General features: G+C 44.3%; 1 protein-coding gene across 2 annotated transcripts in view; it reads left to right on the top strand.

Moving 5' to 3' along the window:
- KCNH7 (potassium voltage-gated channel subfamily H member 7) overlaps nt 1-23,072 on the top strand; it is a 930,127-nt gene that overhangs the window by 844,630 nt on the left and 62,425 nt on the right. For both annotated transcript variants that reach the window (XM_063933624.1, XM_063933625.1), the window contains one exon: nt 10,736-10,993. In XM_063933624.1, coding sequence (XP_063789694.1) covers nt 10,736-10,993 — 258 coding nt within the window. The remainder of the gene's footprint in view (nt 1-10,735; nt 10,994-23,072) is intronic.

The following is a 23,072-nucleotide window of genomic DNA, read 5'->3' on the forward strand; positions in this document are numbered from 1 at the left end:
CTAAACAGATGAAATGTGAAGAAATATTGGCCAGAGCAGAGCAAGGATTATCTACCATCAAATCCAGTGACTAATCAGAAGGAACTTATAAAATCTGCAGAAGGGATACCATATATGGATTGCAATTGAGCAAATGACATAAATATATTTATCTGAGTATGGCGCATATATCTCGCAGAGTGTGTATGCCTGTAGCTTCCCATACAGATAGATTCAAGTAAGGAATAAGGAAGGCCAAAACCTGTAATGACAATTTAATGAGGGGAGTGGGAATTGGTGAAATAGGGTAAGTTATTTGTAGAGATGTGCGTGTTCAGATTTACTCAGTTCTTAATGCTAAACTAGCTCAAGTTTGGATTTATCCAGCTTTTTCTTATTGGTTATCCAAAACATGTGACTAGATAGCCAATAAGATGTTGTTTTTGAGATGTGTGTAAAACTGAATAAATATGAGTAAATCCAAACCGCACATCTCAAGTAATTTGTTCCATCTATTGCCAAGGCAAAGATGAGAGGGGAGAGGGGGCACCCCTGTCATGTTCCATCACTAATAGGGAATGTTGAGCACAGGAAACCATTACAGAAAATTCTGGCTCCTGGGGCAGAGTATAAGGCGTGAATCAATTCCTAGAGAAATTAAATTTAAGAAGGGCTGCCTTCATGTAGCACGAATGGAACCTAATTAAAAAATTTTTACAGCGTCCAATGAGAGTGCCAGAAGCAGGTCCCCCTTCTTGGAGAAAAGCTCCTAAATATTGAGGGATTTTGAGTGTTGCCTCCCTACAACAAAACAAACCTGATCTTGGTTAATCAAGCTTTGCAACAAGAGGTTCAGCCGAGTCTCTACCATTTTGGCATACAGTTTCATTTCTGTGTTTAGTAAAGGTATAGGTCTATAATTTTAGATATACAGTATGCATGATCTTTGCCTAGTTTAAGAATGGTGGCTGTGCGAGCGTCAGGCATCTCAGGGGGAAAAGATCCGAAGGAGGAACCAAGACAAAAGTTGAATACTGCTTAATAATATACACTACTAGTGAAAACATTTTAGAACACTCCCCAGTGAATAATCTGAAGTCATACAAAAAGTAGGTGAAGGGATGGTTTCTCAGGGTGTTAGGTTAATTTACCACTTTACCATGTGGTTAAGCCCAAATTTTAAAAGGCAATGTTTTTAATAGCTAAATACACCATGGTTTAAATTCCAGGCTTAAGCATGACAGAAGAGGCTGTTTTTAGAAGCTTATTAATTAAACCCCTATGACACCAATTGTCAAACATGGAGGAGGAAGAGTGATGGTATAGGGCTCTTTGGCTAGATCCTGAGTCAACAACTTGCACCTAATGACTGGCACCCTGAACCAAATGGTCTGTGCTAGGGTAAACATATTGATTGAAAACATACCTCCAGGCTATGTCAGAACTACCTTTGACTAAAATAGCAAGATGGTAGGTTTGAAATCATGGAATGACCTGCACAGTCTCAAGTGTTAAACCCCATCCAGCTGGTTTGAGATGAACCGAACAGAGGGGTGAAAGCAAAACAACCTACAAATGCAACACATTTGTGGGAAATTCTTCGTGTTGGGAAGAACTTCTCAAAAAATATCTAATTTTCATTGTAGAATGACACAGGTGTGTTCCACGGTTATATCTGCAAAAGGTGGCTACTTTGATAAGTGAAAACTTTATATTATATTTTGTTTAACAAAATAATGATATGATTTATTTATTTGTTATCTCTGATTGTATACTTGTTCTATGATTTAGCTGAGATATTAAACTGCATAAATGTCAATAAATACTGGAAAATTCCGGATGTTCTAAAATTTTTGAAAAGTAGTACATCTCTGACGTTAGAACATGTTCAAATGGTTGAACTGATTTGAGGCTAACCTATTCACATTCATTTTGTTTGCGTTTTTATTATAAGTTAAATTTAAAAAAATTACCGTTTTTGAATGTTGAACTTTGAAACAATTAGCATCTCTAACAGCAATCAGACTCTCTTAGGCAGAATCAGATTAAGGAGGGGCACAGGGGGCTTGTTTCCCCCCTCTCAGGTGGTCCCCAAGCTTTGGTTACAAGCACAGCTGCAATAAAAAAATGCACTGTAGAAATTGGACGGGGGGTGGAGTCTGAGCATGGGGGCGGGGCTTCACCGCACTGTGCCTTCAGTACGTGTGTTTTGGGTTTTGTCCCACCTGTAGGCTGGAGGAAAGATAGGGAATGCTCCCACCTGCATGAGGCGCAGAGCAGCTAGGGAATTGATGTGCAAGTCCCCAGCGTGAGGTGAAATGGGTATGTGAGTTGTGGCCAGATCCCCTGTTCGATGAAGGCTTGCACACTATCATCCGATCCCTGTATCCCCAAATGTTAGTCTATAGGGCCCCCTGTCTTAAGTGCCACGGGCCCCCCAAAGCCTTAATCCAGCTCTGCACTTAGGGGGAATGTAAAGAACAGTGATCTGTCAAAATTGTCTGGTTTTGCTTTTAAACAAATTATCACTGTAAATCTCAACGCAAGAATTGTAGAAAATGAACACGTTTTCCTCTTAGGCACCTTTAGCCACAAATGTCACTCAGCTAGACAGCAAATGTAAATAGAAATCCAAACAGATGAAGTTCTTAAAACGTTTGACAAGGTTTACATTTTTAGTGGCACTTTAAGCTTATGTCTGCGACTAAGGTTACAGCATTGGTAGGTGTGCACTCTGGGTTAGGTCCCAGGGCGTTGGTCTGGAGTTGTGGACAGCAGGAAGAAACAGCAATAGGAGCAGTTAATATTAACAATATGTGTTTTTCTTATATAAACAAAGGAATTCTGGATTGGGTTAGTTAACTAAATTGTAGACTCAGTTTTACGCAAGGGGTCTCTTGTCCACCTTTGATACTGATCATGGATGTAAACATAGATGTGTTGCTATCATTGGAATACCTACATTAGTACAGCAATATAAAGTGCCATAAGGTACTTCAGGCCCTTACATATAGCGCTGAGTTCCAAATATTCCATAGTAGGCATCATTCACAATGCACCCTGTATACCTGAATGTTTGTTACTAGCATATTGGACACATCATTCAACTGGTTGACAGGTCTCTTGCACCCTTCACACTTACCCGTGTCACTTTACTGTGGTCCCTTCACTCTGTCTCTCGCAGTGGGAACCATTAGCAGGGAGAAGGGGGCAGACCTTCTATGATTATTGTATAGCATACATCATATTACCAGTACAGGATTTCAACCCAAGTTCCTAATGTAGGCTGTACATTATATAATACTTCAAAGGTATTAAAAAGCAACCTGTACACCTATATGTTTGTTACTAGCATTTTGATCACATCCTTTCATGGGACGACTGGTCTAGTACCCTACCCCCACTGCACTTTTCCTGTCCTCTTCTCTCTGTCTCCCGCTTTAGGAGCTATTATCAGGGGGATTGGCCAAACCTATGATTATTATATAGATGACATCATATTATCACATAAAGTATAAACAAATTATTTACCTTCTGGGAGTTTCAGGAAATTTTAAAGCACCAGAATGAAGCAGCAGCATAAAGTGCCAGTATTTGGCCCACTAGACTATCTGTTGTGGTCCGTTTTAAATTTGGGGTCTTTTTTGTAGCGGCCTGGGGGTATATGTACTAAAGGTCAATTTTGATTGATTTTAATAGATTTTGGATCAATTTGCTTTGATCTTAATCGATGACTAACATTTAAAAATGAATATACAAACATAATCTGTTAGTAAATTTGTGTTTTAGCCCTGTAAGCCCAACATCGAGTAAGATCAATTTTAATCGATCTGGAATCGATTAAAATAATTCAAAATCGACCTTTTATAAATATACCTCCCTAGGGGTCTATTAAATTGAAGTCGGAACTGCCGTCTAGTCGGAAAGACGGCAGTTTCCGATTTTTTTAGGTTGAATCATGATTCGACCTGTTCAATAGGGCTGCCGTTTTTCCGACTTGTTGGCAATTCTGCCTTGTCGGAAAACACGTGGATCAGCGGATTAGCCGCGGATCCACGTGTTTTGTCGGATTTGCGGCCAAATCTGACAGGTTTTTGGTCCATTTTTGACAATGTCAATCCGACTTTCAATTTGGCCTCAAAAAGAATACTGAATACTGAATTGATATCGGATCCTTTCCGTTGGAAAGGATCCAACATCAATTGAATAGACCCCCTCTCTATTAGAGGCCTCCATGGTGCAGAACAAGACATGTATTGGAGGGGGTTCTCCTAATATGGGGGGATGCATTTTTAAAGGGACATTTCCTGTAGTGACAAAGTCATAACACCCTAAAATATAAAGAGCATGTCCAGGTTAGCATTCTGTATTTGTATTATTCCAATGGTCATCACATTTAAACCTTAATGTGATATTTGGAAAAGACTAGAACAAGAATCGTCAGATCCCTGAATCTTTTATTAAAAACAAGCCCTTGTTTATTTCTTATTGATGCCTGAAGTGTATTCGAAGGGAGGATGTCAGTGATCAGTATCTATGACAGTTACATTGTGATCTGGTTTTCAAGCAGTTTGTCTGTAGCGAATGTACCGTAATGCTTTAGTACTTGATGCCAAATAATACAATTACCTAGACTTTGCTAACCATAATCGGGTACCTCACTGAATGCAGATTAGTCATATTACTTGTGACTCTATAGGTACATAAAAATACAGTCACGTTGCATTCTGTTTAGTTTTTGATTAGTTTTGTTTCTCTAACGTCCTAAGTGGATGCTGGGGACTCCGTAAGGACCATGGGGAATAGCGGCTCCGCAGGAGACTGGGCACATCTAAAGAAAGCTTTAGGACTATCTGGTGTGCACTGGCTCCTCCCCCTATGACCCTCCTCCAGTTAGATCTCTGTGCCCGAACGAGAAGGGTGCACACTAGGGGCTCTCCTGAGCTTCTTAGTGAAAGTTTTAGTTTAGGTTTTTTATTTTCAGTGAGACCTGCTGGCAACAGGCTCACTGCATCGAGGGACTAAGGGGAGAAGAAGCGAACTCACCTGCGTGCAGAGTGGATTGGGCTTCTTAGGCTACTGGACATTAGCTCCAGAGGGACGATCACAGGCCCAGCCATGGATGGGTCCCAGAGCCGCGCCGCCGGCCCCCTTACAGAGCCAGAAGACAGAAGAGGTCCGGAAAATCGGCGGCAGAAGACATCCTGTCTTCACCAAGGTAGCGCACAGCACTGCAGCTGTGCGCCATTGCTCCTCAGCACACTTCACACTTCGGTCACTGAGGGTGCAGGGCGCTAGGGGGGGGCGCCCTGAGCAGCAATAAAAACACCTTGGCTGGCGAAAATACATCACATATAGCCCCCAGGGCTATATGGATGAATTTTAACCCCTGCCAGAATCCATAAAAAAGCAGGAGAAAAGTCCGCGAAAAAGGGGCGGAGCCAATCTCCTCAGCACACTGGCGCCATTTTCCCTCACAGCTCAGTTGGAGGGAAGCTCCCCTGGCTCTCCCCTGCAGTCACTACACTACAGAAAGGGTTAAAAAAGAGAGGGGGGCACTAATTAGGCGCAGTATTAACAATACAGCAGCTATAAGGGGAAAAACACTTATATAAGGTTATCCCTGTATATATATAGCGCTTTGGTGTGTGCTGGCAAACTCTCCCTCTGTCTCCCCAAAGGGCTAGTGGGGTCCTGTCCTCTATCAGAGCATTCCCTGTGTGTGTGCTGTATGTCGGTACGTTTGTGTCGACATGTATGAGGAGAAAAATGATGTGGAGACGGAGCAGATTGCCTGTAATAGTGATGTCACCCCCTAGGGGGTCGACACCTGAGTGGATGAACTGTTGGAAGGAATTACGTGACAGTGTCAGCTCTGTATAAAAGACAGTGGTTGACATGAGACAGCCGGCTACTCAGCTTGTGCCTGTCCAGACGTCTCATAGGCCGTCAGGGGCTCTAAAGCGCCCGTTACCTCAGATGGCAGATATAGACGCCGACACGGATACTGACTCCAGTGTCGACGGTGAAGAGACAAATGTGACTTCCAGTAGGGCCACACGTTACATGATTGAGGCAATGAAAAATGTTTTACACATTTCTGATAATACGAGTACCACCAAAAAGGGGTATTATGTTCGGTGAGGAAAAACTACCTGTAGTTTTCCTGAATCTGAGAAATTAAATGAGGTGTGTGATGATGCGTGGTTTTCCCCCGATAACAACTGATAATTTCTGAAATGTTATTGGCATTATATCCTTTCCCGCCAGAGGTTAGGGTGCGTTGGGAAACACCCCCTAGGGTGGATAAAGCGCTCACACGCTTGTAAGGGCTCTACCCTCTCCTGAGATGGCCGCCCTTAAGGATCCTGCTGATAGAAAGCAGGAGGGTATCCTAAAATGTATTTACACACATACTGGTGTTATACTGCGACCAGCAATCGCCTCAGCCTGGATGTGCAGTGCTGGGTTGGCGTGGTCGGATTCCCTGACTGAAAATATTGATACCCTAGATAGGGACAGTATATTTTTGCCTATAGAGCATTTAAAAGATGCATTTCTATATATGCGTGATGCACAGCGGAATATTTGCCGACTGGCATCAAGTCTAAGTGCGTTGTCCATTTCTACCAGTAGAGGGTTATGGACACGTCAGTGGTCAGGTGATGCGTATTCCAAACGGCATTTGGAAGTATTGCCTTAATAAGGGGAGGAGTTATTTGGGGTCGGTCTTTCAGACCTGGTGGCCACGGCAACAGCTGGGAAATCCACGTTTGTACCCCAGGTCGCCTCTCAACATGAGAAGACGCCGTATTATCAGGCGCAGTCTTTTCGTGGACAAGCGGGCAAAATGTTCCTCATTTCTGCCCCGTGACAGAGGGAGAGAAAAAAGGCTGCAGAAATCAGCCAGTTCCCAGGAACAGAAACCCTCTCCCGCCTCTGCCAAGCCCTCAGTATGACGCTGGGGCTTTACAAGCAGAATCAGGCACGGTGGGGGGCCCGTCTCAATGAATTTCAGCGCGCAGTGGGCTCACTCGCAAGTAGACCCCTGGATCCTTCAGGTGATATCTCAGGGGTACAAATTAGAATTCGAGACGTCTCCCCCTCGCCGTTTTCCTAAAGTCGGCTTTACCGATGTCTCCTTCTGACAGGGAGACAGTTTTGGAAGCCATTCACAAGCTGTATTCCCAGCAGGTGATAATCAAGGTACCCCTCCTGCAACAGGGAACGGGGTATTATTCCACACTGTTGTGGTACCGAAGCCGGACGGCTCGGTGAGACCGATTCTAAATCTAAAATCTTTGAACACTTACATACAGAGGTTCAAATTCAAGATTGAGTCACTCAGAGCAGTGATTGCGAACCTGGAAGAAGGGGACTACATGATGTCTCGGGACATCAAGAATGCTTACCTTCATGTCAAAATTTACCCTTCTCACCAAGGGTACCTCAGGTTTATGGTACAGAACTGTCACTATCAGTTCAGACGCTACCGTATGGATGGTCCAGGGCACCCCGGGTCTTTACCAAGGTAATGGCCGAAATGATGATATTCCTTCGAAGGAAGGGAATTTTAGTTATCCCTTACTTGGACGATTCCCTGATAAGGGTAAGATCCAGGGAACAGTTGGAGGTCGGTGTAGCACTATCTCAGGTAGTGTTGCGGCAGCACGGTTGGATTCTCAATATTCCAAAATCGCAGCTGGTTCCGACGACTTGTCTTCTGTTCCTAGGGATGATCCTGGACACAGTCCAGAAAAAGGTGTTTCTCCCGGAGGGGAAAGACAGGGAGTTATCCGAGCTAGTCAGAAACCTCCTAAAACCGAGCCAAGTCTCAGTGCATCAATGCACAAGGGTTCTGGGTAAAATGGTGGCTTCCTACGAAGCAATCCCATTCGGCAGATTCCACGCAAGAACTTTCCAGTGGGACCTGCTGGACAAATGGTCCGGGTCGCATCTTCAGATGCATCAGCGGATAACCCTGTCACCAAGGACAAGGGTGTCCCTCCTGTGGTGGTTGCAGAGTGCTCATCTTCTAGAGGGCCGCAGATTCGGCATTCAGGACTGGGTCCTGGTGACCACGGATGCCAGCCTGCGAGGCTGGGGAGCAGTCACACAGGGAAGGAATATCCAGGGCTTATGGTCAAGCCTGGAGACATCACTTCACATAAATATCCTGAAGCTAAGGGCCATTTACAATGCTCTAAGCTTAGCAAGACCTCTGCTTCAAGGTCAGCCGGTGTTGATCCAGTCGGACAACATCACGGCAGTCACCCACGTAAACAGACAGGGTGGCACAAGAAGCAGGAGGGCAATGGCAGAAGCTGCAAGGATTCTTCGCTGGGCGGAAAATCATGTGATAGCACTGTCAGCAGTATTCATTCCGGGAGTGGACAACTGGGAAGCAGACTTCCTCAGCACGACCTCCACCCGGGAGAGTGGGGACTTCACCCAGAAGTCTTCCACATGATTATAAACCGTTGGGAAAAACTCGACAGGTATTGCGCCAGGTCAAGGGACCCTCAGGCAATAGCTGTAGACGCTCTGGTAACACCGTGGGTGTACCAGTCAGTGTATGTGTTCCCTCCTCTGCCTCTCATACCCAAGGTACTGAGATTGATAAGATGGAGAGGAGTAAGCACTATATTCGTGGCTCCGGATTGGCCAAGAAGGACTTGGTAACCGGAACTTCAAGAGATGCTCACGGAGGATCCTTGGCCTCTACCTCTAAGAAGGGACCTGCTCCAACAAGGACCCTGTCTGTTCCAAGACTTACCGCGGCTGCGTTTGACGGCATGGCGGTTGAACGCCGGATCCTGAAGGAAAAAAGGCATTCCGGATGAAGTCATCCCTATCCTGATCAAAGCCAGGAAGGATGTAACCGCAAAACATTATCACCGCATTTGGCGAAAATATGTTGCGTGGTGCGAGGCCAGTAAGGCCCGACGGAGGAAATTCAACTGGGTCGATTCCTACATTTCCTGCAAACAGGAGTGTCTATGGGCCTGAAATTGGGGTCCATTAAGGTTCAAATTTCGGCCCTGTCAATTTTCTTCCAAAAAGAACTAGCTTCAGTCCCTGAAGTTCAGACGTTTGTAAAAGGGGTACTGCATATACAGCCTCCTTTTGTGCCTCCAGTGGCACTTTGGGATCTCAATGTAGTTTTTTGGGTTCCAAAAGTCACATTGGTTTGAACCACTTAAATCTGTGGAGTTAAAATATCTCACATGGAAAGTGGTCATGCTGTTGGCCCTGGCCTGGGCCAGGCGCGTGTCAGAATTGGCGGCTTTATCCTGTAAAAGCCCTTATCTGATTTTCCATTCGGACAGGGCGGAATTGAGGACTCGTCCTCAGTTTCTCCCTAAGGTGGTTTCAGCGTTTCACCTGAACCAACCTATTGTGGTGCCTGCGGCTACTAGGGACTTGGAGGACTCCAAGTTGCTAAACGTTGTCAGGGCCCTGAAAATATATGTTTCCAGGACGGCTGGAGTCAGAAAATCTGACTCGCTGTTTATCCTGTATGCACCCAACAAGCTGGGTGCTCCTGCTACTAAGCAGACTATTGCTCGTTGGATTTGTAGTACAATTCAGCTTGCACATTCTGTGGCAGGCCTGCCACAGCCAAAAATCTGTAAATGCCCACTCCACAAGGAAGGTGGGCTCATCTTGGGCGGCTGCCCGAGGGGTCTCGGCTTTACAACTTTGCCGAGCAGCTACTTGGTCAGGAGCAAATACGTTTGTAAAATTCTACAAAATTGATACCCTGGCTGAGGAGGACCTGGAGTTCTCTCAATTGGTGCTGCAGAGTCATCCGCACTCTCCCGCCCGTTTGGGAGCTTTGGTATAATCCCCATGGTCCTTACGGAGTCCCCAGCATCCACTTAGGACGTTAGAGAAAATAAGAATTTACTTACCGATAATTCTATTTCTCGTAGTCCGTAGTGGATGCTGGGCGCCCATCCCAAGTGCGGATTGTCTGCAATACTGGTACATAGTTATTGTTACCAAAAAAAATCGGGTTATTGCTGTAGTGAGCCATCTTTTCTAGAGGCTCCTCTGTTATCATGCTGTTAACTGGGTTCAGATCACAAGTTGTACAGTGTGATTGGTGTGGCTGGTATGAGTCTTACCCGGGATTCAAAATCTCTCCTTATTGTGTACGCTCGTCCGGGCACAGTATCCTAACTGAGGCTTGGAGGAGGGTCATAGGGGGAGGAGCCAGTGCACACCAGATAGTCCTAAAGCTTTCTTTAGATGTGCCCAGTCTCCTGCGGAGCCGCTATTCCCCATGGTCCTTACGGAGTCCCCAGCATCCACTACGGACTACGAGAAATAGAATTATCGGTAAGTAAATTCTTATTTTTATGACTATTTATATTCTAGCAGTTTGTTCTCTAGTTGACTCCCATATGCTGTATTTATTCCAACACACTCATCTCACTTTGGTTCAAAAAGAGTGATCTGTAGTTTGGATTTTATGCTGTGGTTGATGATGTCATAAATATCATTAACATTATCACTCATTAGTTATCTTTAGAAAGGACATTGGTTATACTCATACTGAATGAAAATAGACTCAAGAAAAGGTTTTTATTAAAACTTGTACTGTTAATGCAAATTTGGAAATATATTAAAGTTCCTTGCACCACCTTAGTTATTCTCGTGGATAGTGCATCAGCTCACTATATATATCAGTCTCCACTGTGAGCAGTTAAAAAATAGATTTACAGTTTCAATATTTTACCTATGTCTGTAGATTGCAGTAAAGACAACAGTCAAGACGGTTCAGAGAATTCATTGGATAACCCCAGACATTATTCCTACAAGAAGAATCCGGAAAAAAAGAAAAGTGGGTCATCATCACAGGTCTCTTCCATTACTGAGCAGAAGCCATTATTTGCTGAGCTGGCTAATTTTAGCTCTGCTTTCCCAAAACCCGCAAGGCCACAGTTTGAAGAAGCAGTGTGTCCTTCTGATACGTTCACTCTTACCCAAAGAAGTTTATCATACCGAGGTAAGAACTTTCTTCGGTGTATTATCCTTCTTCTAAACCAACAACTGTAATACTTTAGCACACATAGGAAATATTTTAGAAGGGTTCACTTCCTGGAAATTCTTATCTATATAATAAATCGCTGAGGTTTGTCCTGTCTCTGACATGCATGTGCAGAGGAAGCCAAGGCGTGCACTGCCCCCACTGCTGGGGAGATGGGACAGAACTAGAATAGGAAGCCGACCAGGTGCCGGGAACGGGTGTAAGTAAGGGGGCAGGATGGCAAAACGTGCATGTGGGAAAATGAAATATGGTATAAACAACTACTTTTTTTCTAACAATGGAGTGTGGTATAGTTTGACATCATTCATGTCAACACTAATGAAATGTTGACATGATTAAAATGTCAACAAAAAGTTCCTGGTGGTCTAGTGGTGACTTACCTGTTTTAGTGGGTCTGACTGCTGTAGTAGTGTCTTCAGGGCTTAGCAGTGATGTTCTTATAATTCTAGTGCCTAACCCTAACCTCCCATAACCTCACTCAAACCCTCCCCTAGTGCCTAACCCTCCCTTTCCATAGCCTAAGCCTAACACTCCCATCCAGCAGCCTAATTCTAACCACCCGGTCCATGCATAATATCGACATCCAACATCATAAATGTTGACATTGTGGAGTCAACATTATGAATATCGATATTGTAAATATTGACATTATGGGCAGTATCCAGTTAGCTGCAGTAAAACATTGGGTTGTTTCCGGTGATTTGGTTTTGCCTGCTTGAGCCGCACCTTGCGCCGGCTAATCTGTGCTAATAAGATAGCCACCGGCAAGACAATTAGCCACATTAATTTACCACGGTTAATTGGATACTGCCTTATGACTTCATACCTTAATAATGGTATCACTCCGATGAGTAACTACAGCTTAAGTAAAATCAACTTTACAAACAAGAAAGGACACAAGAAATGTCAAAATTGGGACAAGCAGAAAAAACAAGGGCAAAGAGGGCAGCACTCTCAAGCAAACATAGCCTGGGTACAGTTGAGCAAGTCAAAACTTAGTAAAGAGATACCTCTAGGGGAGCAACAGCATGTCATGTGAGAAAAAATATTGATAAACAAATGGACAATAAACTAAGCTGAGTTAGAAAAAGATTTATAGGAAGATTTCTTGAATTCCGAGCCATATGGAAGAAAATTCTTGGCATCCATCAGCGACTGACACGCTGGATAGATATCGCCCAATGCCATATAAAAATATATGCATGTGAATTAGCCCGAATGGGGGTGTGGGGGGGGGGGGGGGGTCTCTCTAGTGTGCTGGTATAGGCACCTAGGATAGACGTTTTTGTAGTATGAGACAGGCATGTGAGAATAAGATAGAATCTAAAAAACAGGGTCAATAGGGACATCTATTCCCGCTATTTCTTTAAAGAATACTGAGAGTGGTTGCCGAAATGAAATTAATTAGCGGCATTCGCACCAGATAAGAAATATGGGGGGTCATTCCGAGTCGATCGCTCTGTAGCAACTTTTTGCAGCGCTGCGATCAGGTAAAAACTCGGCAAAACTGCGCATGCGTATGCACCGCGGCGTGTCGTACGGGTACAAAGAGGATCGTGCTGGGCAATGGATTTAACGAAGAATCCATTCGCACAGCCGATCGCAAGGAGATTGACAGAAAGAGGGCATTTATGGGTGTCAACTGACTGTTTTCTGGGAGTGTTTGGAAAAACTGAGGCGTGTCCAAGCATTTGCAGGGCGAGTGTCTGACGTCAATTCCGGGACTAAAAAGACTGAAGTGATCGCAGCGGCTGAGTAAGTCCAGAGCTACTCAGAAACTGCAAAAAACTTTTTTGTACCGCTCGGCTGCAAAAGCGTTCGCACACTTGCAAAGCAAAAATACACTCCACCATAGGCGGCGACTATCTGATTGCAGCGCTGCAAAAAGTTGGTAGCGAGCGATCAACTCGGAATGACCCCCATAGTGCATCTCCTTCAGGAATTAGAAATTATGTTGGAGATCTTATGGTTTACCACTGAACTTCTATACCAGCATGGTAATTTAAACTGGTTTTCTACCACAGAGGTACTCAAGTAATGAGCATGAGTAACTTAGAAAATGCTATCCCATTCTTTGTCTCTAAGAGGGTTAGGTAATTCTCTCCCAAGCCTCCACAAAATGGAGTAGGGAGCCAAATGAATCATTAAGTAGTAATTTATATAGGATGGAAATAATGTGTGTGGGAGCAGAGCAGGAGGAGTAGAAAATCCAAATGGCATAGGATCTCAGCTAAAGTGTGGCAAGTGTACAAGACCAACCAAAAAAATAGGATTTTAATACCTACCGGTAAATCCTTTTCTCTTAGTTCGTAGAGGATGCTGGGGACTCCAAAAGGACCATGGGGTATAGACGGGATCCGCAGGAGACATGGGCACTTTAAGACTTTAATGAGCGTGAACTGGCTCCTCCCTCTGCCCCTCCTCCAGACCTCAGTTATAGGAACTGTGCCCAGAGGAGACGGACATTTCGAGGAAAAGAATTTTGTTAACTAAGGGTGAGATACATACCAGCTCACACCACAACACACCGCACAACATGGCATTTAACTAAAACCAGGTAACAGCGTGAACCAAAGAGATCAGCAACAGGCTGACCTTAACCGAAACACAACCTTTATGTAACAAAAGCAATAACCATTAACAAGTACTGCAGAAAAAAGTCCACACTGGGACGGGCGCCCAGCATCCTCTACGGACTAAGAAAAAAGGATTTACCGGTAGGTATTAAAATCCTATTTTCTCCTACGTCCTAGAGCATGGGTCTTCAACCTGTGGCCCTCCAGCTGTTGTGGAACTACACATCCCAGCATGCCCTGTTCAGTTTTAGCATACCTTAATAGCAAAACTGTGGCAGGGCATTCTGGGATGTGCAGTTCCACAGCAGCTGGAGGGCTGCAGGTTGAAGAACTATGTCCTAGAGGATGCAGGGGACTCCAAAAGGACCATGGGGTTTATACCAAAGCTCCAGACCGGGCGGGAGAGTGCGGATGACTCTGCAGCACCGATTGAGCAAACATGAGGTCCTCATCAGCTAGGGTATCAAACTTGTAGAATTTTGCAAAAGTGTTTGAACCCGACCAAGTAGCTGCTCGACAAAGTTGTAACGCCGAGACACCCCGGGCAGCCGCCCAAGACGAGCCCACCCTCCTAGTGGAATGGGCCTTCACCGATTTCGGTAACGGCAATCCAGCCATAGAATGAGCATGCTGAATCGTATTACAGATCCAGCGTGCAATGGTCTGCTTAGAAGTAGGAGCCCCAACCTTGTTGGAAGCATACAGGACAAACAGCGCCTCTGTTTTCCTAATACGAGCCGTTCTGGCTACATAAATTTTCAAAGCCCTGACCACATCGAGAGACTTTGACTCAGCCAATGCTTCAGTAGCCACAGGTACCACAATAGGTTGGTTCATGTGAAACGAAGAAACCACCTTTGGGAGAAATTGTTGACGAGTCCTCAACTCCGCTCTATCTACATGGAAAACCAAGTAGAGGCTTTTGTGAGACAAAGCCGCCAACTCTGACACCCGCCTTGCGGACGCCAAGGCCAATAGCATGACCACTTTCCAAGTAAGAAATTTAAACTCAGCCTTTTGTAAAGGTTCAAACCAATGCGACGTAAGGAACTGTAACACCACATTAAGGTCCCATGGTGCCACTGGGGGCACAAATGGAGGCTGGATGTGCAGTACGCCCTTCACGAAAGTCAGTACTTCTGGAAGCGAGGCCAATTCCTTTTGAAAGAAAATAGATAAGGCCGAGATCTGCACTTTAATGGAGCCTAACTTAAGGCCCGCATCCACACCAGCTTGCAAAAAATTGAGAAAACGACCCAGCTGAAATTCTTCCGTAGGCGCCTTCTTGGATTCGCACCAAGACACATATTTTCTCCAAATACGGTGGTAATGCTTCGCCGTTACCTCCTTTCTAGCTTTCAGTAGAGTGGGGATGACCTCTCCGGGAATACCCTTTCGAGCTAGGATTTGGCGTTCAACCGCCATGCCGTCAAACGCAACCGCGGTAAGTCTTGGAACACGCATGGCCCCTGCTGTAATAGATCCTCTCTTAGAGGAAGAGGCCAGGGATCTCCTATGAGTAATTCCTGAAGATCCGGATACCAGGCCCTCCGTGGCCAATCTGGAACAACGAGTATCGCCTGAACCCTTGTTCTTCTTATGATCCTTATCACCTTTGGGATGAGAGGAAGTGGAGGGAACACATAGACCGACTGAAACACCCACGGTGTCACTAGAGCGTCCACAGCTACTGCCTGAGGGTCCCTCAACCTGGAACAATATGTCTGAAGCTTCTTGTTGAGGCGAGACGCCATCATGTCTATTTGAGGAATTCCCCAACGACCTGTCACTTCTGCAAAGACCTCTTGATGAAGACCCCACTCTCCTGGATGGAGATCGTGTCTGCTGAGGAAGTCTGCTTCCCAGTTGTCCACGCCTGGAATGAAGACTGCTGACAGAGCACTTGCATGTTTTTCCGCCCAGCAAAGAATCTTTGTGGCCTCCGCCATCGCCGCTCTGCTCCTTGTTCCGCCTTGGCGGTTTATGTGCGCCACCGCTGTTATGTTGTCCGACTGAATCAGGACGGGTAGGCCGCGCAGCAGATGTTCCGCTTGTAGAAGGCCGTTGTAGATGGACCTTAATTCCAGAATGTTTATGTGTAGACAAGCTTCTTGGCTTGACCATTTTCCCTGGAAATTTACCCCCTGTGTGACTGCTCCCCAACCTCGGAGACTCGCATCCGTGGTCACCAAGATCAAATCTTGGATCCCGAACCTGCGACCCTCTAGAAGGTGAGAAAGTTGGAGCCACCACAGGAGAGAAATCCTGGCCCTGGGGGACAGGTCTATCTTCCGGTGCATGTGTAGATGGGACCCGGACCACTTGTTCAACAGGTCCCACTGAAAAGTTCTTGCATGGAACCTGCCAAACGGAATGGCCTTGTAGGCCGCCACCATTTTCCCCAGCACTCGAGTGCATTGATGAATCGACACTCTTGCCGGTTTCAGAAGCTTCTTGACCATGTTCTGGAGTTCCAGAGCTTTTTCCAACAGGAGAAAAACTCTCTGTAGTTCTGTGTCCAGAATCATGCCCAAAAAACGAGAGCCGTGTTGTCGGAATCAACTACGACTTTGGCAAATTTAGGAGCCAGCCATGTTGTTGCAGAACTGTCAGGGAGAGTGCAACTTTTTTAGCAACTGCTCCTGTGATCTCGCCTTTATCAGGAGATCGTCCAAGTATGGGATAATTGTGACCCCTTGCTTGCGCAGGAGTACCATCATTTCTGCCATTACCTTGGTGAAAATCCTCGGGGCCATGGAAAGACCAAACGGCAACGTCTGAAATTGGTAGTGACAATCCTGAACAGTGAACCACAGGTACGCCTACTTACTTCAGGCTCTGTGAGGGGGGCGGCGGTGCGGCTCCGGGAATGAACAGCTAGGCTATACCAAGTGATCAGACCCTCTGGAGCTAATGGTGTCAAGTAGCCTAAGAAGCAGAGCCTTTGAACTCACAGAAGTAGGTCTGCTTCTCTCCCCTCAGTCCCACGAAGCAGGGAGCCTGTTGCCAGCAGTGCTCCCTGAAAATAATAAACCTAACAAAAGTCTTTTTTAGAGAAACTCTGTAGAGCTCCCCTAGTGTGTGACCAGTCTCCTCTGGGCAAAGAATCCAACTGAGGTCTGGAGGAGGGGCATAGAGGGAGGAGCCAGTTCACGCCCATTAAAGTCTTAAAGTACCCATGTCTCCTGCGGATCCCGTCTATACCCCATGGTCCTTTTGGAGTCCCCAGCATCCTCTGGATGTAGGAGAAATGTTGTAGCTGCAGAATAGTCCAAAAATCATTTAATAACAGAGAGTGCTCCTCTTGGAAGTTTTGAGTAGAGCACATTCCGTCCCTGACCACCAGCTGACCTAACTGCAAACACCAGCCTGAGTCCAATCCTGAGGCTGAAGACCTGGTGAAAACTTGACATTATATATGAACGTGGTGAGAAGAGACTGTGCCAAAGATATGATTTTCTGAGAGTGTAAACAATGACAGTGGGCTCAATTGTATGACACAAAGCTCTGGAAACTCTGGCGAGCCAAGGTAGGATGTTGAGCGGAGTTGAGGTATAATAATTGTCAATATTAGTCCATGCTTTTCACCATCCAATTGAGTCCAGAATTCTACTTGTGGCATGGTAATAACCAACAAGTAAAGTGAGCTGCAGGCATCCACTATCTTTCGGTCTATGAAGGACATCAAAGTGAATTTGTGAGTGCTCCCCCCCAAACAAAGTCACGGATGACACATTGAAGATCTGCAGAAAACGTAGAATGGATCTTTATTGGCATCGCTTGCAATATGTACAAAATCTGGGGCAGTATATTCATCTTAACTATGCTGATTCTATCCAGCCAAGAGAGTTTGTTATACATCCAGTACATGAGAACTAACCTCAGAGTGATCAGAAGGAGTTGAAAGTTCAGGTTAATTTATTGGAAAGGCACCGTTAGTTACAGTAATCCCCAGATAACGGACCTTCGATGGATGCAGGAGAATTTTAATGCTGACTGAAGTCCTAATGCCATGGAATCTGTTAAATGAAAGCTTAACGCAGTAGATTTTAAATAGTTAATCTTAAAATCAGAGAATTGTCTGAAGGATTTAAACTAGGGGCAGGTAGGCAAAATACAGGCCAGATAGGCTGCCTCCCACCAGTGGACAATGACAAGCAGCCGACCAGCTGATTGTCATTGCGATGCAGTACCTCCATTCCGTGGCTGCCAGTGCTGTGAACAACATGGTGCAGCTATATGCTCCTGGCTACACACTCAAAGGCAGTTCCCAGGGGCACTGCCACTAGGTATGGCAGTACCGATGTCTGCATGATTGCATCCTGGACTTGAGGTCTGTGGAGAGCCAGGGGAGAGTTGTCGGCTGGATGACAGGGTGAGGGGAGAGGAAGGGAGAAGAGAATGTGTAAGGGCATGATGTGTGCCATAATGTGTAGGGCATAATGTGTAAGGGAATGATGTGTGGCGTAATGTGTAAGGGCATGATGTGTGATAAAATGTGTGGTATAATGTGTCGGGCATAATGTGTGGTATAGTGTGTAAGGGTATAATGTGTTGCATAATGTGTAATGACATAATTTGTGGCATAATGTGTAAGAACATAATGTGTAAGGGCATGATGTGTGGCATAATGTGTAAGAAAATAATGTGTGGCATAATGTATAACGACATAATGTGTAAGCGCATGATGTGTGGTATAATGAGTAGGGTATAATGTATAAGGCATTATTGTGTGGCATAATGTGTATAAGGGCACTACTTATGAGTGGTATAATGTGCTGTAAGGGGCTCTAATGTGTGGCTTAAAGTAAATAAAGGGCTCTACTGTATAATGTAATGTAAATAAGGGGTGCTACTATGTGAAGTAAATTGAATAAGGGGTACTACTGTGTGACTTAACGTGAATAAGGGGCACTACTGTGTGACATACAGTAATGTGAATAAGAGGTACTACTGTGTGGCGTAATGTGAATAAGGGGCACTACTGTGCTGTGTAATGTGAAAATGGGGCACTACTGTGCGGTATAATTTGAATCGGGAGTACTATTGCATGGCCATGTCCCTTCCCCACAGTACCACACCCCATTAATGCGCACTACCCCTATTTAAAGTATGGGGCGGAGGGCACCAATGTGCTTTCTTGCACAGGGCACCAAAATGTCTTGTTAGGGTTCTGCCACCCACTCTTATATCAGTAGTCATCATCATTAGTATATTATATCAGGACTCACACAGGTCTCACGGTGGGTGCAAAAGAGCTGTCTGAAACAGGCAACCCATCTCCATCCACACACTGTGAACGAGCACAGAAGTCGTCCGTCACACCCACAACCTATCTCATGACACTGCCTTGAGATCAGTTCTGTGAAATCGCATGGGCACCTTCCAATTACCACCATTAAAGCCTATTTCATGGATAGTGTGGTCCATCATAGGAAGGATCAACATACTAGTGAACTCCATCCGTGTGCTTATCTGATTTTTTTGACTGCGGCCCTCGAATGTTCACTAAAAAATGTTATGTGGCCCAGCAGATTAAATAATTACACACCCCTGATTAAGCACTGGGAGACAACTAACTTGGTTTATAATAGTGGCATGCAGGTCATCAGAAAGAAGTGCCGGTTTAAACTCCTCTGCACCCACATGCAGGCTGTAATATCCGGGTAAGACATATGGATCTTGCCAAGGTCTCAATACAGAAAAAATCATAAGTGGAGACAGCAGGCAGGCCAGACAAGTTCTGCTGGAATACTGATTGGAGTCGGGAGTCCCCATTGATCTTAATCAGGGCAGTGGATGGAGCGGTAATGTGCAAGCGTTTTATTCAGGATGAAAGAGCCGAGTCCCAAGTGTCACATTCTGATATGAAATTAATGAGGTCAATAACCATCATAGTATTGTTGCATAATTCTCTACCTGGGAGAAACCCAAAACTCATTATTGTGTATAAGAATTGGTAAGTAAACTTTTAGCCAATTGTAATGAGTTTAGCACAGAGCTATCGGTATTATACTCCCATTACCACTTTAAACATTACTTAGTTCAATGTAGTCTTTGTAATCATCCTTTTGTTATGAAAACTATAATCTGATTATCCTGTAGGCATGATTATACAAACTAGATCATCACTAGTCTGGTTCTCTTCAACATATATCTTTGCCAACATTTGTTGCCCTTGAATGAGTCTTCTGACCCATCCAAAATTAGATCAGGGTCAGTGATTCTTATTGAGAGAAATGATTGCGTTAATGGATGACATCATGTGGACATCAGTTGTATATATTGCGCCTAATTCAGATCTGATCGCAGCAGCAATTTTGTTAGCTAATGGGCAAAACCATGTGCACTGCAGGGGGTGTAGCTATAACATGTGCAGAGAGAGTTAGATTTGGGTGGGGTGTGTTCAAACTGAAATATAAATTGCAGTGTAAAAATAAAGCAGCCAGTATTTACCCTGCACAGAAACAAAATAACCCACCCAAATCTAACTGTCTCTGTACATGTTATATCTGCCACACCTGCAGTGCACATGGTTTTGCCCACTAGCTAACAAATTTGGTACTACGGCCTTTCTTAGCTACTAGCCACACAGCAATATTTAAGTAAGGCCCCAGCTATAGAGTCCTCACCTCCTGGGCCACCATCTTTGTTCTCAGTAGATCAGAGTGTGGGACCTTTTTCTGAGCAATGCACTGTCAGTCCCAGAAGAGGAGTCAGCTCTGCTCTTTTGAGAAGAAAACTGAGACCTCAAGGAGGGGTTGACCTAGGATCAGCAACTTCGCACCTCCTATAATTCCACCCTGCTATGAATTGTTTGATGCAAAATTGTTTTAAAAGACATTTATGATTTTATTATGCTACTTGTGGGACAATTGCACGGTGCTACTGGCTTTTAAATGATCCTTTATACATTTTTTTATTTATTGAATTTATATACAGTATATAACACTTATCTTTTTATTTTCTCATTTTGAGCCATGCAGTAAGCCTGTATAGAACATGATAGAATATTAAAATGTAAGCCATAATATAACCAGTACAGAGTATAGATTTTGGTGATGGGGACATGAATTCTTAATGCTCTCAAAAACCCAAATCTTCTTTTTCCAAACTTGTCTTGAATGACTTTTCCAACTGAAAGCTTTCTTTCCACAGGCTTATTTCGGGCTGAATCATTGTGCCCCTGCAGCCATAGCAACTCTTACCAAGGCAACTCACTGCAGATCTTAGTCTGAGCTAAATTTAGAAAGTCTGCAAAAAGTGTGTAATTTTTAACAAGCCCGTACATGATCCGAATATTCCTTTTTGAATATTTTCTTTGTTTATTTTTTCTACATTTTACCAATAACGTAACACTCTAGCTTAAATACAGCATATAATAGGAAACTAACACCTACTGTAGTAAAACTGAAGTGATACAATAAAACTCAAGATTCTTGACATAATCGAAAAACCAATTAGGGTTTATATTTTTTGTCTGTAGCCTCTTACTAGATAATATGCTTCCATTCTAATTGTATCATTTGATTTACAAGAACAATCCAATTATAGCAAGTCTGAAAATGCTATCAGATTTATAATTATTGTGGTTCTTCTGCAGAGAAGCTTATAAACACAAAAACATTAGTTTATTATTGGTTAAATGTGTGCTGCACAGCTTATAATAATGACCCATGTAAATATAATTACTCTTATCAAGTCTAGACATATATATCAGTGACAAGTATAGGGTTTTTTCCTTTATTTCATCATATTATTTCTTGCCAGCAAGTAATGTGACTAGTAAATATGTGATAAGATGGATACAAGTGTAATGGAATTATCACGTGTGTCTTGTATGCTGTTTTAATAAGGATGTATCATTTTCTTAATTGAATGTGTGTATTAGTAGCAATTTCCTAAAACCTGAATTAAATAAACTGCAATATCTGTTCTAAATTGGATTCAAAAGTTGCAGTATATTTACAACATAGGGACTTTGTTTATCACCTTTTAAAGACAATTTACCTCCATTTTGAATAATCTTAGAAACATAGAAACGGGGTGATTCAATTGTTTTTTTGAGTGCCCAAAGTAATGGGCTCCCGTCAGAGCAACAATTGAATTGCTCTGTCAGGTGCCATCTAATGAAACATGAATCACCCCCAGAGAATGTGACGGCAGATAAGAACTACTTGGCCCATCTGGTGTACCCTAAACACCTGTACACAAACACTAGGGTTGATTTTTTTTTTTTTTTTGGGGGGGGGCAATTAACCTAGCAGTATATTATATATTACCTACGGATGGGTCTGAAAACACAGAAAGGGGACTGGCTGGGGAAATAGGAAGGATTCTGGCTGGAGAGATAGATGGGGGGCTAAAGACACAGAAGGGAGGCTGGCTGGAGAGAGTAGGGGGGCTGTTGGAGAGGCAGATGGGGGGGCTGAAATCACAGAAGGGTGGTTTGCTGGAAACACAGGAAGGGACTGGCTGGAGAGACAAAAGGGAGTCTGGCTGGAGAGACAGAAGGGGGATGGCTGGAGAGACAGAAGGTGGGGAGGGCTGGAGAGACAAGTGGGGGCTGAAGATACAGAAGTGGGCTGGCTGGAGATACAGAATGGGGGCTGTCTGGAGAGATAGAAGGGAGTCTGACTGGAGAGACAGAAGGGATGGCTGCAGAGATGGACGTGAGGACTGGCTGGAGAGACAGAAGGGGGGCTGGCTGGAGCTAGAGACACTGGGAGGAGGCTGGAGCGACAAAAAAGGCTGGAGAGACAGAAGGAGGCTTGCTGGACCTGGAGACATTGCGGGGCAGGAGCTGAATAAATGTGGTGGATGAGGCTGAAGTGTCTGCAGATTTTTTTCTACTGGCAGGATTACTTGCTCATTACTAAATCCTTTTTCCCCCCCCCTCCCCCCCCCAGCTGTGCTACTGTGCATATGTTGTTGGGGGGGAGGGTGGAGGGGGGGCACCACAGTCTATTTTGCCATGGGAGTGGGGGCCTACCTATTTTGCCAGGCCTGGGCCTCACAATTTGTGATGGCAGCCCTGTACTCTATCATGTACAACAACAGATGCAATAAAATATACTCAATCTATATTATGGATTTCTACTGAGAGAATACATGATGAAATTAGGTGCAGACGTGACTTGAAGTCAAGTTTGTTTGTTTTTTTATTTCACCTTTTTCCATAAATACAAGAAAAATAATAAAATAAGAGACAGTCACTGCATCTTACTAGTAATACTAATAAATCCACCGATTCAAGAAATAATATAGAAATACAAATAACAAAGCCCAGGTCTTTGATACAGGAGGTAAAAAAAAAATTTTCATGGCCTTCAAGAGAAATATGGCCTCCCCAACCACAGTTATTTTTCATTTATGCAACTATGTCAGTATACACTGTCACTCCCCACATCGACATCCTCCCTTAATATCCCAAATCCATTACATGCTATAGTCTCCAGATT

This window comes from Pseudophryne corroboree, chromosome 7, assembly GCF_028390025.1.
Source record: "Pseudophryne corroboree isolate aPseCor3 chromosome 7, aPseCor3.hap2, whole genome shotgun sequence".
Lineage (NCBI taxonomy): Eukaryota > Metazoa > Chordata > Amphibia > Anura > Myobatrachidae > Pseudophryne > Pseudophryne corroboree.